At 37.3% G+C, this 13,367-nt stretch overlaps 1 protein-coding gene across 1 annotated transcript in view; it reads right to left on the reverse strand.

The window, feature by feature from the left end:
* Positions 1 to 13,367, reverse strand: part of lmtk2 (lemur tail kinase 2) — a 38,313-nt gene that overhangs the window by 14,558 nt on the left and 10,388 nt on the right. The window contains exons 2-9 of the mRNA XM_088339297.1: positions 12,553 to 12,674; positions 12,212 to 12,365; positions 12,053 to 12,129; positions 11,855 to 11,973; positions 11,319 to 11,406; positions 3,359 to 3,489; positions 1,134 to 1,218; positions 345 to 466 (exon numbers count right to left, since the gene is read on the reverse strand). Of these exons, the coding sequence (XP_088195423.1) occupies positions 345 to 466; positions 1,134 to 1,218; positions 3,359 to 3,489; positions 11,319 to 11,406; positions 11,855 to 11,973; positions 12,053 to 12,129; positions 12,212 to 12,365; positions 12,553 to 12,674 (898 nt within the window). The remainder of the gene's footprint in view (positions 1 to 344; positions 467 to 1,133; positions 1,219 to 3,358; positions 3,490 to 11,318; positions 11,407 to 11,854; positions 11,974 to 12,052; positions 12,130 to 12,211; positions 12,366 to 12,552; positions 12,675 to 13,367) is intronic.

A 13,367-nucleotide genomic window follows, 5' to 3' on the forward strand; every position in this document is an offset into this window, starting at 1 on the left:
AGAGACCAGTGACACCCTACACACGTTATTGCTTCTCAACAATCTGAAAACCAGCCAGCGGGGCTGTCGGAACACAACTGTAAAGGATGTCAATAGTATTAAGCCTTGGATGCATAAGTGGTACCAGAAATAACCTCATGGGTTGTTATTCTTCAAAATCTTTAAATCTAAGACAAGATGTAATATTGGGTGATATCGGGTATTCCTAATTAAACATGTTTATCACAAAATGTCATTAGTATAACAGAAATAAGAGTTAACAGGTCCAGATATTTAACTTACTTATCAGATTAACCAATTTGATTGCACCACTGTCATTTCAATAGATAATATTCTATACGCACCAAACATTGCTCGACTTTGTATGCTCCAAAGTAATCACGCCTCCATGGCGCTCGGCCACCAATTCAGGAGCCAACCAGCGGAGGGGTGCAAATACATCGTCCTCTGTGATGATATAATCTTCCTACGATGACAAAAAACAACAACAAAAGATCAGAGTACGATATAACAAACTCTGATGACAATGGGGGGCAGAACAAGCTTGCCTAATATAAATGTATTAGTTTGAGCCTAATACGGTGATTTATGCTGACGCAGCCGGGTAAAAGCGCTCACTTTGATTTAAAAAGCTCTCCCAAAATAGCACCAGTTGGCGACATTATCTTATTGAGTATTACATTCAAAGGGAAAGATCAGCAGAATTTATGAAACACTCGAGACAGGGGGGCTTTAGCACTCAGTTAGCGCAGGTTGTCACGTAGTCAAAGAATTATACAATTAATCGCTAATCAAAATATTGTGTCTCTGCCTTGTTTATCTTCTCTTAAGCAGCTATTCAACAGGTTATTTTGTTTTTTTTGCTGTCGTCCATATAAGACAACTTGTCAGAATTGCAAGTTTGACCTGACATTTTGATTGGCTGTTAATCAGGAAATATTATTGTTGAGTGCTGTTTGTAAAGTGGTATGCATTTCTTGCTTGCAACATAATGACACTCAAAGGCTTGTGTTACAGCTGCTGTATTATTTAACACAAGGTCACAGAATACCCAAAGGCCTACATTTACACAAGGCAACACCTAGAACTTTTAAGTTGTGCCAAATTAATAGAAACGTGACATTCCTCCTTACTTTATAAGTGTAGGGCCCAATTCCATAATCTCCAACTTTCACAGTAAGATCTGCCGTCAGGTAGCAGTTCCTCAGAGCCAAATCACTGCAAAAAAAAAAAAAAAAAAAAAAAAAAAAATTAGACCCAACAATATTTCTAAAAACATGACAATCTAGAGAGCGTGGAAAAACACAAATGGGATATAATTGCTTTATCATTATAAACACACCTTTTTTAAAGTAATTTGTCAAGATGAAACAAAAAACGATTTTAGCAATTACTAACTTGACTGTCAAAGCACCTTTTTAGTTTAGTTTGCACATTTTCTTTTATTCTCACAAAGATAAAGCAGGACCACAAATGGTTTTAAGGTTCAGATAGCTTCGGCTATTCTTCGCCCTGCAACAAGACATGCAGAGTTTCTATTCCTGACTCACACATACAGTAGCAGGATATTATTTCTTGAAGGAAATACAGCCTGTACAAACTGTTTGTGTTGTTGCCAGGTGATGGCACACAGCACTTAGTGGCTCTAAGTGTTAATGAAATTAACATGTGTTGTATAGCCAATTCCCAAACACTGACGTCAGTCCTTTAGTGGTTCATGATTTTGTGCGTGCAAAACAAAAATAACGCAATCGTCCAATGACAAACCTGTGCCGACTCAAGCATTTTTAAGCTCCTGTCAAAACTTGTGAAACCACTGGACGATAAAAGGTTATTTATTTAAACTATATTCTCCATGCTCATCTCCTGTTGGCTGTGGGCCCTGACTGGGAAACGCAGCAGGAAACAGGCATAACAAGTTAACCCTACAAGGCAAGCTTGACATATGGATCACTCGCATGCATCACTTATCACTTTTAAGTGAAATTTAACATGAAAGAGAATATCAAATAATATATACGATATCCAATTAAACTTAAAAACAACTTGAATACGAGTCGCGCAGCTTTGTTAAGTCTTATTAACGACACAAGGCCATGCGGCGAATGTAAACTATATCAAGATTGCCGAACCAAGTGTCTCACTTGTAGGGTTCCTTCAAGAAATATCTTGACGTTGTAACATGGGTTTAAAAGACATCTTCCAAAATGGGGCTATTCTCTTACACACAAAGAGCAGAATCATCATGTGCTGTGCGGAGCAGACAGCTGACACTGTGGCAATGCATTGGAGCAGTGTAATCGGAACCCTTGGAGCTTATTCGGAGCATTCAAATAGAGCCGATGAGCTGGATGTCGTGTTAGCCTGAGCCGTACGTTGCAGGCAACCCAAACCCTAACCCACTGCTTAAGAGCAGCTAGGCATCCAATGTTCGCTGTGATCAAACAACGACATGATATGCTGCCTCTGCGCAGACCTTTTTTTGGAATACATTGCTAATCCTCAAAACAGATCGACATGCAGCATTATAACAGCTTATTATCAAACAACTGTTCCTCCACAAACACAAATTAGTTACTAAATGGCAAATGTATATTGTAAAGCACAAGAACATAGTGAGGCAAAATTGCTATTGTGTGATGTATAATTTCAAATATTTTATAAAAACTACACTTCCTTAATAAAGCCTACGAGAGATTTCATCATTTTAAAACGGACTTTAAAAAGAACACCATTGTCCTAATAATAAATGCATTTTGTTTATTGACATTTATTGGATTTTTTATTTTGGTAGGAAATAAATGGCTTTGAAAAAATGTTGCACAAAAATGGACACACCAAGATTGTGGCTTGTAGGTAAGATACGGTGTAGAACTTTTGTTACATTAGTCTAATGTCCATTAACTAAGTAGTTTCGAGTTTATCAAAATCTTGAAAGGTCACCCAACATGAGGGTTGAAAATATCAAATATTTTTAGAATTAAAATGGTCCTACAATAAAAAAATGTCTCTTGCTTTTACATTCCCTCTGATTACCTCCCTATTTTTAAACTGGTCTTGACAGTGGGCAGGTGGGCAAAAGGGAGGTATAAAATTAGTTAAGGTTTTTTTCCTCCTTTTTGGCCTAAATCATATTAAATAAAATACAGGCAGTATTAATTTTATGTAATCAAAAGATTTCAGGGAAATATAGAAATACAACTTTAGTAAAGCATCACTAGAGGCTATGTTAAAATGTCAGCCTCCCTCTGTGTCAATGCTAAAAATGAAGGGCATCAAATTGCATTGAAATGAATGGCTTCTGCCAAAAGCAAAAAAAAAGTCAGGTTACTATGCCACTGCAGTTTTGGAGTGCTACCTGTGCAGGAAGTTATATTTGTGAAGGTGAGTGAGACCAGCGGCGATTTCGCAGGCCATCCTCTGCAGCTGCAATATCTCAGCGTTTCTGAACGTCCAGTCTTGGTGAGACAGATAGCCACGCAAATCCCCCTGCACAGACACAACATGCAAAATCTTGTTTAAATAAAAGCCAACATTGTTTTGCCTAAACAATTTCTACTTAAAGCTGATTGCTTATTAAATGTCGTAAATCGGGTTTTACAGCTTTCCCCCCAATATTTAAAAGTGATCACGAAGTACCAATATTGTGTATTGGTGCAAATACAAGCTTCTTTTAGGAAGTCAATAATTTTAACAGTGACTGATATCAGTTTCATATTCCCTCTGAGAGCGGTTTTGCAAATTAATACTAAGATCAAATAAGAATAATAAGCTACAAAGATAAACATTCCAGTCGTAATGTCATAAAATTTTAAGCAAAGATATTGTGTTGTGACAAATAGGTATTTATTTAACTTATGAGTTGGAAGGGAGAGATTTACCAGTAAGTATTAATAAACTTGTATCTGGTTTCTTATTTATGACTGTCACAAGTTTTGGATAAAGGCCATAAAAATCATGGTATTTTGAATCACCTATTTTAGTATTTTCTGAAAAATACTGAAGGGTCAAAATATTCAAAGCATCTGTGATATGACTTTATCTGTTTACACAAAACAATTTTTTTTTAACTTACTTAAGTTACAAAAGGTCATAAGGATGGGTTTACTAGCGTTTCCCCTTCGAATGAGCCGTAAGCAACGGGTCATTTAAAGCATGTAAATATTTGGAATGCAAAACTTCAGGACGACCTACTTGTAGATACGTTTAAATCATATTACAAAAATAAACGTTGTAAATGGTGTACATGCCATGTCATTTTGAAATTCATTTAAATAGTTGGGTATCAAAATAATTATTATTTATGTGACTGTCAGTGTGTCATTTTCAAAGCACGTATAAAATCTTTCACCAAACAAAGTAATTTAAAAGATTTTGAAATTGTACGATTAAAACATAACTAAACTGTGAATCCCAATTTTTTAACGATTTCTACGAAAATGTTGTCTTAAATTTGTGAATGAAAATAACTACATTGTAACAAATTTTAAAGTTGCATTGGGTAATGTAAAAAAAAAAGGAAGACGATGCTGTACTTAAAGTTTTAAATAGACAGTAATACAATTTTGGAAAATGTATTTTACAATACTCGGTTAATTCACAAGACTTTCGGTAAACAAAACATTTGCTTGAACATTTTTTTTTAAAAATGCTGAATGAACAGGGTAAAGAAAATGCTGCTATTAAAATATATTTTAATATACTGACGCTAGGGGCGGCAGTAGCTCAGGAGGTCGAGCGCTCGTCTTGGGATCAAGATCAAGGGATCCCAGTTCGAATCCCGGCTTGTCCGTGTTACATGTCGAAGTGTCCTTGGGTAAGACACTGAACCCCTAGTACCCCCAATAAGCAGGTTAGCGTCTTACATGGCTGCAATACAAGGCCGCTATTGGGAAATGTGGAGCACATTGTAAAGCGCTTTGGGAAGTCATTGACTTGAAAAGCGCTATATAAATGCAGATCATTTCATTTTCATTTCTTTTTATATATTTGTAACTTTCATAGGTTATGTTCAGTTAAATTCAATGGAAAAAAGGTAGGACCTGCTAAATGCAAAAATTGCCACATGAGGGCAGTATTTATCCCATTCCTACATGGCGATTTTATCCCGTTAACTCTAGTGAAACAATTTTAGTGGGGATCTAAATGTTGTAAGAGCTCAGGTTTAAAAAATAATAAACCAGACTTCAGACAATAAATACTTATGAGATAAAAGGTCCGTCTTATGTTGTATTTGACATATTAGCGCAGCTACATTGCAGTGTTTTCCAAGTTTATCTGAAGCACTCCGTGTGAGATTGAAAGATTACTCTGGTCTTTGTGGTTGGACTGGTTCCTGGGAGACTAAATGTGCAATGACAGCTTCCGAACCAAGGCGGTTTGGGAATGTCAGTGACACCTGTGATGATCATTCAGAGAAGAAGCAGGGTGTATATAATCAACATCTTTTTTTCTCAAGTAATACATAAAATTGCATTGCAAAAAAGTACTCCAATTTCAAAAGTACGACTGTGCAGTGAAGGAGATTATTACGCAGAAGAAAACTCCTTAAGGAATGAGTTAAGAACACACCAATGTTCATTCGGCAGTCACGAGGTTACTCAAGTTGCAAATGTCACTCTTCATCCCACTAATGAGAGCGCACTCTGCATTGGGGCAGGCATGTACACTGCTACGTGGGGCTTCCCTCTCCATTTTCCTCATAACGCATGCAGGAAGCATCGGAGAATGAGAAATCAGTGAAGGTAGTGTAGCATCAGACATTCAAATATGTATGTAAACATGTCCCGTAGCAAACTTAAAGGCAATAATTACTCAGGTTCTCAGATATCCCATGCTTGCCTTTTCCAACATGTGTGTAAATCCCATATAAATATACAGTGGAACCTCGGTTTTCGAACGCCTCACTGTTCGAACAAATCGGAGTCCGACCAAAAATTTAGAGAAATTCTTGCTTCGCTGTTCGGTCAAAAAAATCGAAGTTCGAAAGCTGGTAATGCGTGAGTGCCTACGCTAGGGTGCGATGCTGAGCGGCGTACGGGTGTGGATTGCTCTTTTCGTGACCAACTGTTATCGCGTGCGGACGTGCTTCGTTTTGCTTTGGCTTTTAATATAGGTGTATGAAGTGTTTTAGCCCCTGATTATGCCTCTGAAGAAAGACAGTGCAAGCAGCAAAGTTGCTACAGGTGAAAAAAGAAAAGTAGTGCGTACAACTATTGCATTTAAGAAAGAAATAAGAGCAAAATATGAAGGAGGTATGCGAGTGTCCGATCTTGCTAGGGAATACCCCACTGTCCACCTGCGCCTTCTGCTGACCACCACAAAGGTAGGAAATCCTATTCATAATTATTTTCTTTATACTTCTTTTTTTATTTTTACACGTTTATGTTAGCGTAATCTTTCGTACGGAAGATTACGATAACGCGAACGTACGATTAGCCTGGGTTAGCTTTGTTTACGTTGAACATTCAAGGTAAACATTCAGGGTGTTGGAACGGCTGGGAAAAATGATTTCGGTGATCAAACAAATCGGTTTTCGAACAGGGTTCTGGAACCGATTATGGTCGAGAACCGAGGTTCCACTGTACCTTATATTCTGCACTATAAGGTGCACCGATAAAAAAGTTTTTGTGAATTGTTTTTTTACATAAAAGGCACACCCGACTATAAGGTGCATGGAATCAGAACTACAGTGAGGGCTAGAGTTACACAAAAAATAAAAAAGTTATCAATAAGATATCAATGATCCAAATTGCATAACATTAGATGCAAAGGGAATCAAACCCTGATCGCGGAAAGGAGCACACCGGAACGACTAGGGATACAGACGACACATGAAAAGGCATTCGTTTTATCTCATCATCACAGTATTTGTAGTCAAGGTACCCAATTGTTGATGTAATTATTGGGCCGGGCCGCAAGAATTTTGTCAAGACATTGGACTGGTCCGAGGAAAAGAAATGGTTGCGGCCCACTGCAACATAGTATTTTATTGATGCCTCGCACATTCTTCACAAAGCACAGAGGATTCTGAGCTGAATGATAAAGGTATTGTGGGAAGTAGCGCGTTTTTTTCTGAACTGAATGAAAAGAAAAGCATTTTATGAAATAATTTACGGGTTCCTACAGCTTAAGTCAAGTTTAATCAAGACCTTTGTAGACTTTTTAATGCCCTTGAAATCTAATTCAAGAGAAGTCGACAAAAAAAAACCCACAAATGAAAAAAACAAAAAAAAAAAAAACAAAAAAAAAACAAACAAAAAAAAAAAAAAAATATATATATATATATATATATATATATAAATATATATATATATATATATAAATATATATATATATACTGGACTGTCTCAGAAAATTAGAATATTGTGATAAAGTTCTTTATTTTCTGTAATGCAATTAAAAAAACAAAAATGTCATACATTCTGGATTCATTACACATCAACTGAACTATTTCAAGCCTTTTATTATTTGAATATTGCTGATTTTGGCTTACAGCTGAAAAAAACTCAAAAATCCTATCTCAAAATATTAGAATACTTCCTCAGACCAAGTAAAAAAATAATTTTATAACAGCAAAACTAAATCAAACATTTGAAAATGTCCATTGATGCACTCAGTACTTGGTTGGGAATCCTTTTGCACGGATTACTGCATCAATCCGGCGTGGCATGGAGGCAATCAGCCTGTGGCATTGCTGAGGTGTTATTGATGCCCAGGATGCTTCGATAGCGGCCTTCAGCTCATTTGCATTTGTAGGTCTGGTGTCTTTCATCTTCTTCTTAACTATACCCCACAAATTCTCGATGGGGTTCAGGTCAGGGGAATTAGCAGGCCAATCAAGGACAGTGATGCCATGGTCAGCGCACCAGTTACTGGTGGTTTTGGCACTGTGGGCAGGTGCCAGATCATGCTGGAAAATGAAATCCTCATCTCCATAGAGCTTTTCAGCAGATGGAAGCATGTAGTGCTCTAAAATCTCTTGGTACACAGTTGCATTTACTCTGGACTTGATGAAACACGGTGGACCAACACCAGCAGCTGACATGGCTCCCCAAACCATTGCTGACTGTGGGAACTTCACACTGGATTTCAAGCAACTTGGATTTTGCTCCTCTCCAGCCTTTCTCCAGACTCTGGCGCCTTGACTTCCAAATGAAATTCAAAACTTGCTTTCGTCTAAAAAGAGGACTTTGGACACTCTGCAACTGTCCAGTGCTTCTTCTCCATAGCCCAAGTCAGACGCTTCTTCCGTTGTCTTGAGTTCAGAAGTGGCTTGACCATGGGAATACGGCTATTGTTGCCCATTTCCCGGACACGTCTGTGAACTGTGGCTTTTGATACCTGGACTCCAGCTTCAGCCCACTGTCTTTGAAGCTCCCCCAAATTCTGGAAGCGGCTCTTCTTCACAATTTTGTTAAGGCTGCGGTCATCTCTCTTGGTTGTGCAGCGTTTCCGGCCACATTTTTCCCTTCCAACAGACTTTTTGTGGATATGCTTTGAAACTGCACTCTGTGAACAGCCTGCTCTTTGAGAAATTTCTTTTTGTGTCTTACCCTCCTGATGGAGGGTATCAATGATGGTCCTCTGGACAGCAGTCAGATCAGCAGTCTTCCCCATACTTGTGATTTAGTTTACTGAACCAAGCTGAGTGTTTTTAAGGCTCAGGAAACCTCGCAAGGTGTTTCGAGTTAATTAGATGATTCAGGTGATTAGTTGAATAGCCTACTTGTATACTTTTTCATGATATTCTAATATTTTGAGATAGGATTTTTGAGTTTTCTTAAGCTGTAAGCCAAATTCAGCAATATTAAATTAATAAAAGGCTTGAAATAGTTCAGTTGATGTGTAATGAATCCAGAATGTATGACATTTTTGTTTTTTTAATTGCATTACAGAAAATAAAGAACTTTATCACAATATTCTAATTTTCTGAGACAGTCCAGTATATCGGGCCCTGTAAACAATACCTGGCACAGCTTTTAGCCATGACAAAAAACATTCTTGGACAGCCGCTTCTCATTAAATTAACTCTTTCCCATGGCCCAAAGTGTCTCTGTCCGAAGGTGAATGTGTATTGTGGGTGGACCGAAATTAAGAAATGTGTGTGCTCTGAAAGACCCGACAAAAATCACATTACAGTTTTGATTGTTTTGTTATTGTGGTCACACAATGTTGCCACGAAAGTAAAAGGGGAATTACTCAAAGAGAATTGATAAATATTACAAAAAAATTTTGTTCAAAAAAATATAAATTCTACTAATGTGTTCACATTTTTAAGACTCTCAAAATTGGATTTAAGACATTTCAATGTCAATTATGGCCTTATTTTTAGAATAATGAATTCAAAGTCTTTGGAAGGATCTGCAGGAACCCTGCAATTTGGTCGTCCTTAAAGACATAAATGAATGCATAGCCACACGTATACAAAAGTTTGTCACAATGTTCAGATTGAGCTGAGAAAAAGTGAAAAAATGTTCTACCCATTTATTCATTTTCCGTTTTCTTATATCGCTTGCATATCTGGTACCATGGCTAAAAACAGTGTGATAATGAGATAACATCTGATGCCTTTTGTTATATCGTCTGTATACCTAGTGGTATATTGGATAGGATCCGACGGTTCCCCCACAGTGATTCGTGTTCAATTACTCTTGCATCCAATGTTATGCAATTGTGAACCACAGTCCATGTCACTTGCCACCATTGATAGGCATTTGTGGTAGTTTAAGTTTATCAAGATATCAATAATTGCAACAAAATGGTAACACATTTCCAATTTTGTCCGCACATAGGGTGCATCGGATTGTAAGGCGCACATTTGGATTTCTACCAAATTTGAGGGTTTTCTAGCATTTTGCAGTGTTTTGCCTATTGACTTTGTTCTTCCAACAAGAAAATTGTGTCATTCTTTCTGAGAACAGATGTAATTGCAGCATATATGCATTGATATACATACGTCACCTTGTTTAATTAATTAAGTTGCCCAATTTTGCAGCAATTAATGTTAGCGTCACAAGGAAAGCAACCCCCTCTCTCCCCCAAAATATTTTTCTTTCTTAGCGATTAACAAGACCTAATTTTTGCATTTGGTGAATTCATAAAAAACACAAGAATTAATCTTAAAGATTCAGGTTAGTTCCTAAAATATCAGGGGAATGTGTTAATGTACCCTATGCAGTCCTTTGAGATATTTTGTGATTAATGGATATACAAATAAATGCGACTTGACTTGACAAAGACACTGTGTAACATTTGACCACTAGATGTTGCTGCATTATATAGTAAAACAGAAATGAGTGCTGCAAAGCACAAGGTAAATTGAAAACTATGGAGACTAAGTTTCCAAACCGCACGCACCATTTCTTTTGTCAAATTTGATCCCAATCTGAACAACTACACAGGTTTCTAAGGGAAGGTTTAGGCGTTTCCAAAAACGGCTATTTGGAGACGACCAATTTACAACACTATTACCTTTACAAATGTCTAACTTTGGGCCACATTTTTAGACGTTGTGAAAACATTGTAAATACAGTATTTGAATTCTCTTTCCAGAAGTCAATCAATGATTGTGCACACTTGCGTGTAATAATGGTGCATACAAATGAATAACAGATTGCGCATGATATTTTGGGCTCTGATTTGAATACATTCCAGGAAACTTGCATAAAATTATGTATCAATTTTCATAGGCTAACCAATGCTTCGATTAGCATTCGCTTTGGTTAGTACTGGCTGAAGATACATGGAACTAAGGAGGCGATCTCCCTTATTAAAAAAAAAAACCCACAAGCCCTTATAGGCGGGCTGTGTTGTATGAAAAAAGGCCTGCTCTTGGCTAAGAGTGGTGTCAATCGAAAGCTCAGAGGCAGCCAGATATACCGAAAGTTATCTGACGAGTCTGTTTATGCTTTAAGGCGGATTTGTTTTTTTAATAATCTATCTGCATTATCTTCAGTTTGGAGTAAATATTTTGCATGGTTAGATTCACCAAGATCTTGTGGCTGTGAGGAGCCCATGGTTGCATACTCTTATTGAATTTGATGGCTACAAGACAATGTCTGTGATGAGTTAAGTCGGCTTTAAAGCTTTCAGGTATTTTGTTTCAGAATGATTATGTTGTTTCTGTGACGAGTTTATTTTAACATGGTCATAATATCTTGAATAAGAAGACTTTAAGCTTTCCAATTGGGTTCAGTTACTGGTGACATTGTTCAGACATGTATTTGTTTATCGGAGTCCGGCGGTCCATTTAAATGGTGTTGCTTTAAAAGGAAATCATTAAAAATGGTAAAGAAGAGGAAAATATATTAACTCACCATTTCACAGTACTCAAAAACAACCAGGAAGGGAATTGCTTCGACACACTGTCCAAGGCACTGGAGGATGTTTGGGTGTTGCAATACTCTGAAAAATTATAGGAAAAAGGGGACAGACAGAAAAAATATTTTATCTGTAGCTTAATATTTTGTGTATCTATGTGTTCATTGATTAAATATCTACAGTATGTGAACTAGACATTGAGAGAAATGCTGTATATATATAAAAAAAAAATTGGACTATAGCCATAATTAGGTTGTCTGTCTATATATGTTGCTCCACTATTTGTATTTGAATAATGGAATGCCTAATTATTTTGTTCACAGAGCTAGTCCATCATTTCCTTTGAAAAAGTCCCCATCTTTCATTGAACTGTTACTTGTTGCAAGAATATTGGTCACAAAACTCGTGCCACAAATTTTAAGCATCTCAATAACTATAAATCCTGCAAGTTGGATGACCTGTACCTCAAAACAGCAAAAAAAATGGAAATGATAAAATAGGTAATTGAAGAAAACAATTAAAATACACAAACCTATAAGGGTCCCCCTGCTGCAGGAAATCGTTCTGCTCCTTGGCATTTGCATTGGCCTTCAGTTCCTTCACTATTACTCTGGTGCACCCAGGATCTGTGTAAATTTCACTCAGGATCACCTGTTTTAAGCCAGTTGACAAACCCCATAAGAATAACAATATTTTTAGATTTGCATTACAATAAAGATGCAAATCTTACCTGACCAAACCATCCATTGCCAATCTCCTGAATGTAACTAAGATTATGCCGCGCAACCTGGAGGCTTAAGGATCCCTCTGATATTGCAATGAAGAATGACAAAAGATTTGTCATTGCGGACTTAATAAAATGAACAACATGTTAACAAACTTCTCCTACCTGCAATACGTGCTGGTGGCTGAAGATGCAAAGGTCCAGGCAAGGCAACAGGGGAGACAGAAAGGGTATAAACCTCAGCTGGTGACTGCATAGATGGCGTGTCCTCAGCTGGCGGTGTGAAGTCAATATCATCGTCAAAGTGGTCTTCAAATTCCTGCATTAACAAACATCCACTGTAAACCATCCAGAATTACAGCCATAAAGAGGACTACATAAATAACGCATAATTTCAAAAAGACATTAAACTGTCAGGTATGAGCAATGTTTGACTGCAATCTAATTCCAAGTTATGCAGTGACATTTTTGGGTCATTCACACAACTGGCCAACTAGGTGTCTCACCTTGAAGTTGATTTCCCTTTCCTTGCAGCAGGTCACACAGTTCACTAACAGAAACACCAGGACTACCAGCGCTATCAGTGAAGAGTAAATGGGCACATTCAAAAGATCTGCTGTGCCACTTTCTGCAATGGACAAAAAGCAAATATGAGCAAAGCCTTCACAACTTCCACTCGCTCTTCTGTTTTAATGCAATAAACTGACTAAACATGTTTTCCTCAACACACTTGGATTCCAAGCAAAATTTAATGTGGAATGTGAAGTATAATAAAAGGAAAGTATAGAATGTTAAAAATGAAACAGGAAATGATTTAGAATAATCGCATATAAAATTCCGACATGTTAGAGAAAAAAACCTCAACATCGACCATTTCAACAGTACGTGCTGTGGAACATGTATGCTGAGGAAGCTGATTGGTCATCAGAGAAAAGGATGTTGGCTATACAAAAATTTTCGTTTTTGCGCACCCTTCCTCCGAGTGTGAGTGTCCTTTTTTAATTCATTCAAAGCCTGGCCGATAAAACGCTAACACTAATAATTTGTGATATAATTTTTTGCCACGATAAATAATAAAACCTTCAATAGAAGTTGATTATTTGAACATTTGTTACCACTTGACCACGGGAGAAAATGGGGGTGGGGGGCTAATACGATGAAAACACAAGTTCTAGACCAACATTCAGGAGATGAAGAAAGTGACAAGGACCAGCCAATCATTTCGCAGTAATAGCGGGATGGCGGCTTACAGAGTGAAAGAGAAACTGGACTACAAGACTGTCAAAAAAGCGATAGAAAGAGTCAAAGGATAACACCCAGC

This window comes from Urocampus carinirostris, chromosome 1 (assembly GCF_059441175.1).
Source record: "Urocampus carinirostris isolate Australia breed hairy pipefish chromosome 1, RoL_Ucar_1.0, whole genome shotgun sequence".
In the NCBI taxonomy this organism is placed as follows: domain Eukaryota; kingdom Metazoa; phylum Chordata; class Actinopteri; order Syngnathiformes; family Syngnathidae; genus Urocampus; species Urocampus carinirostris.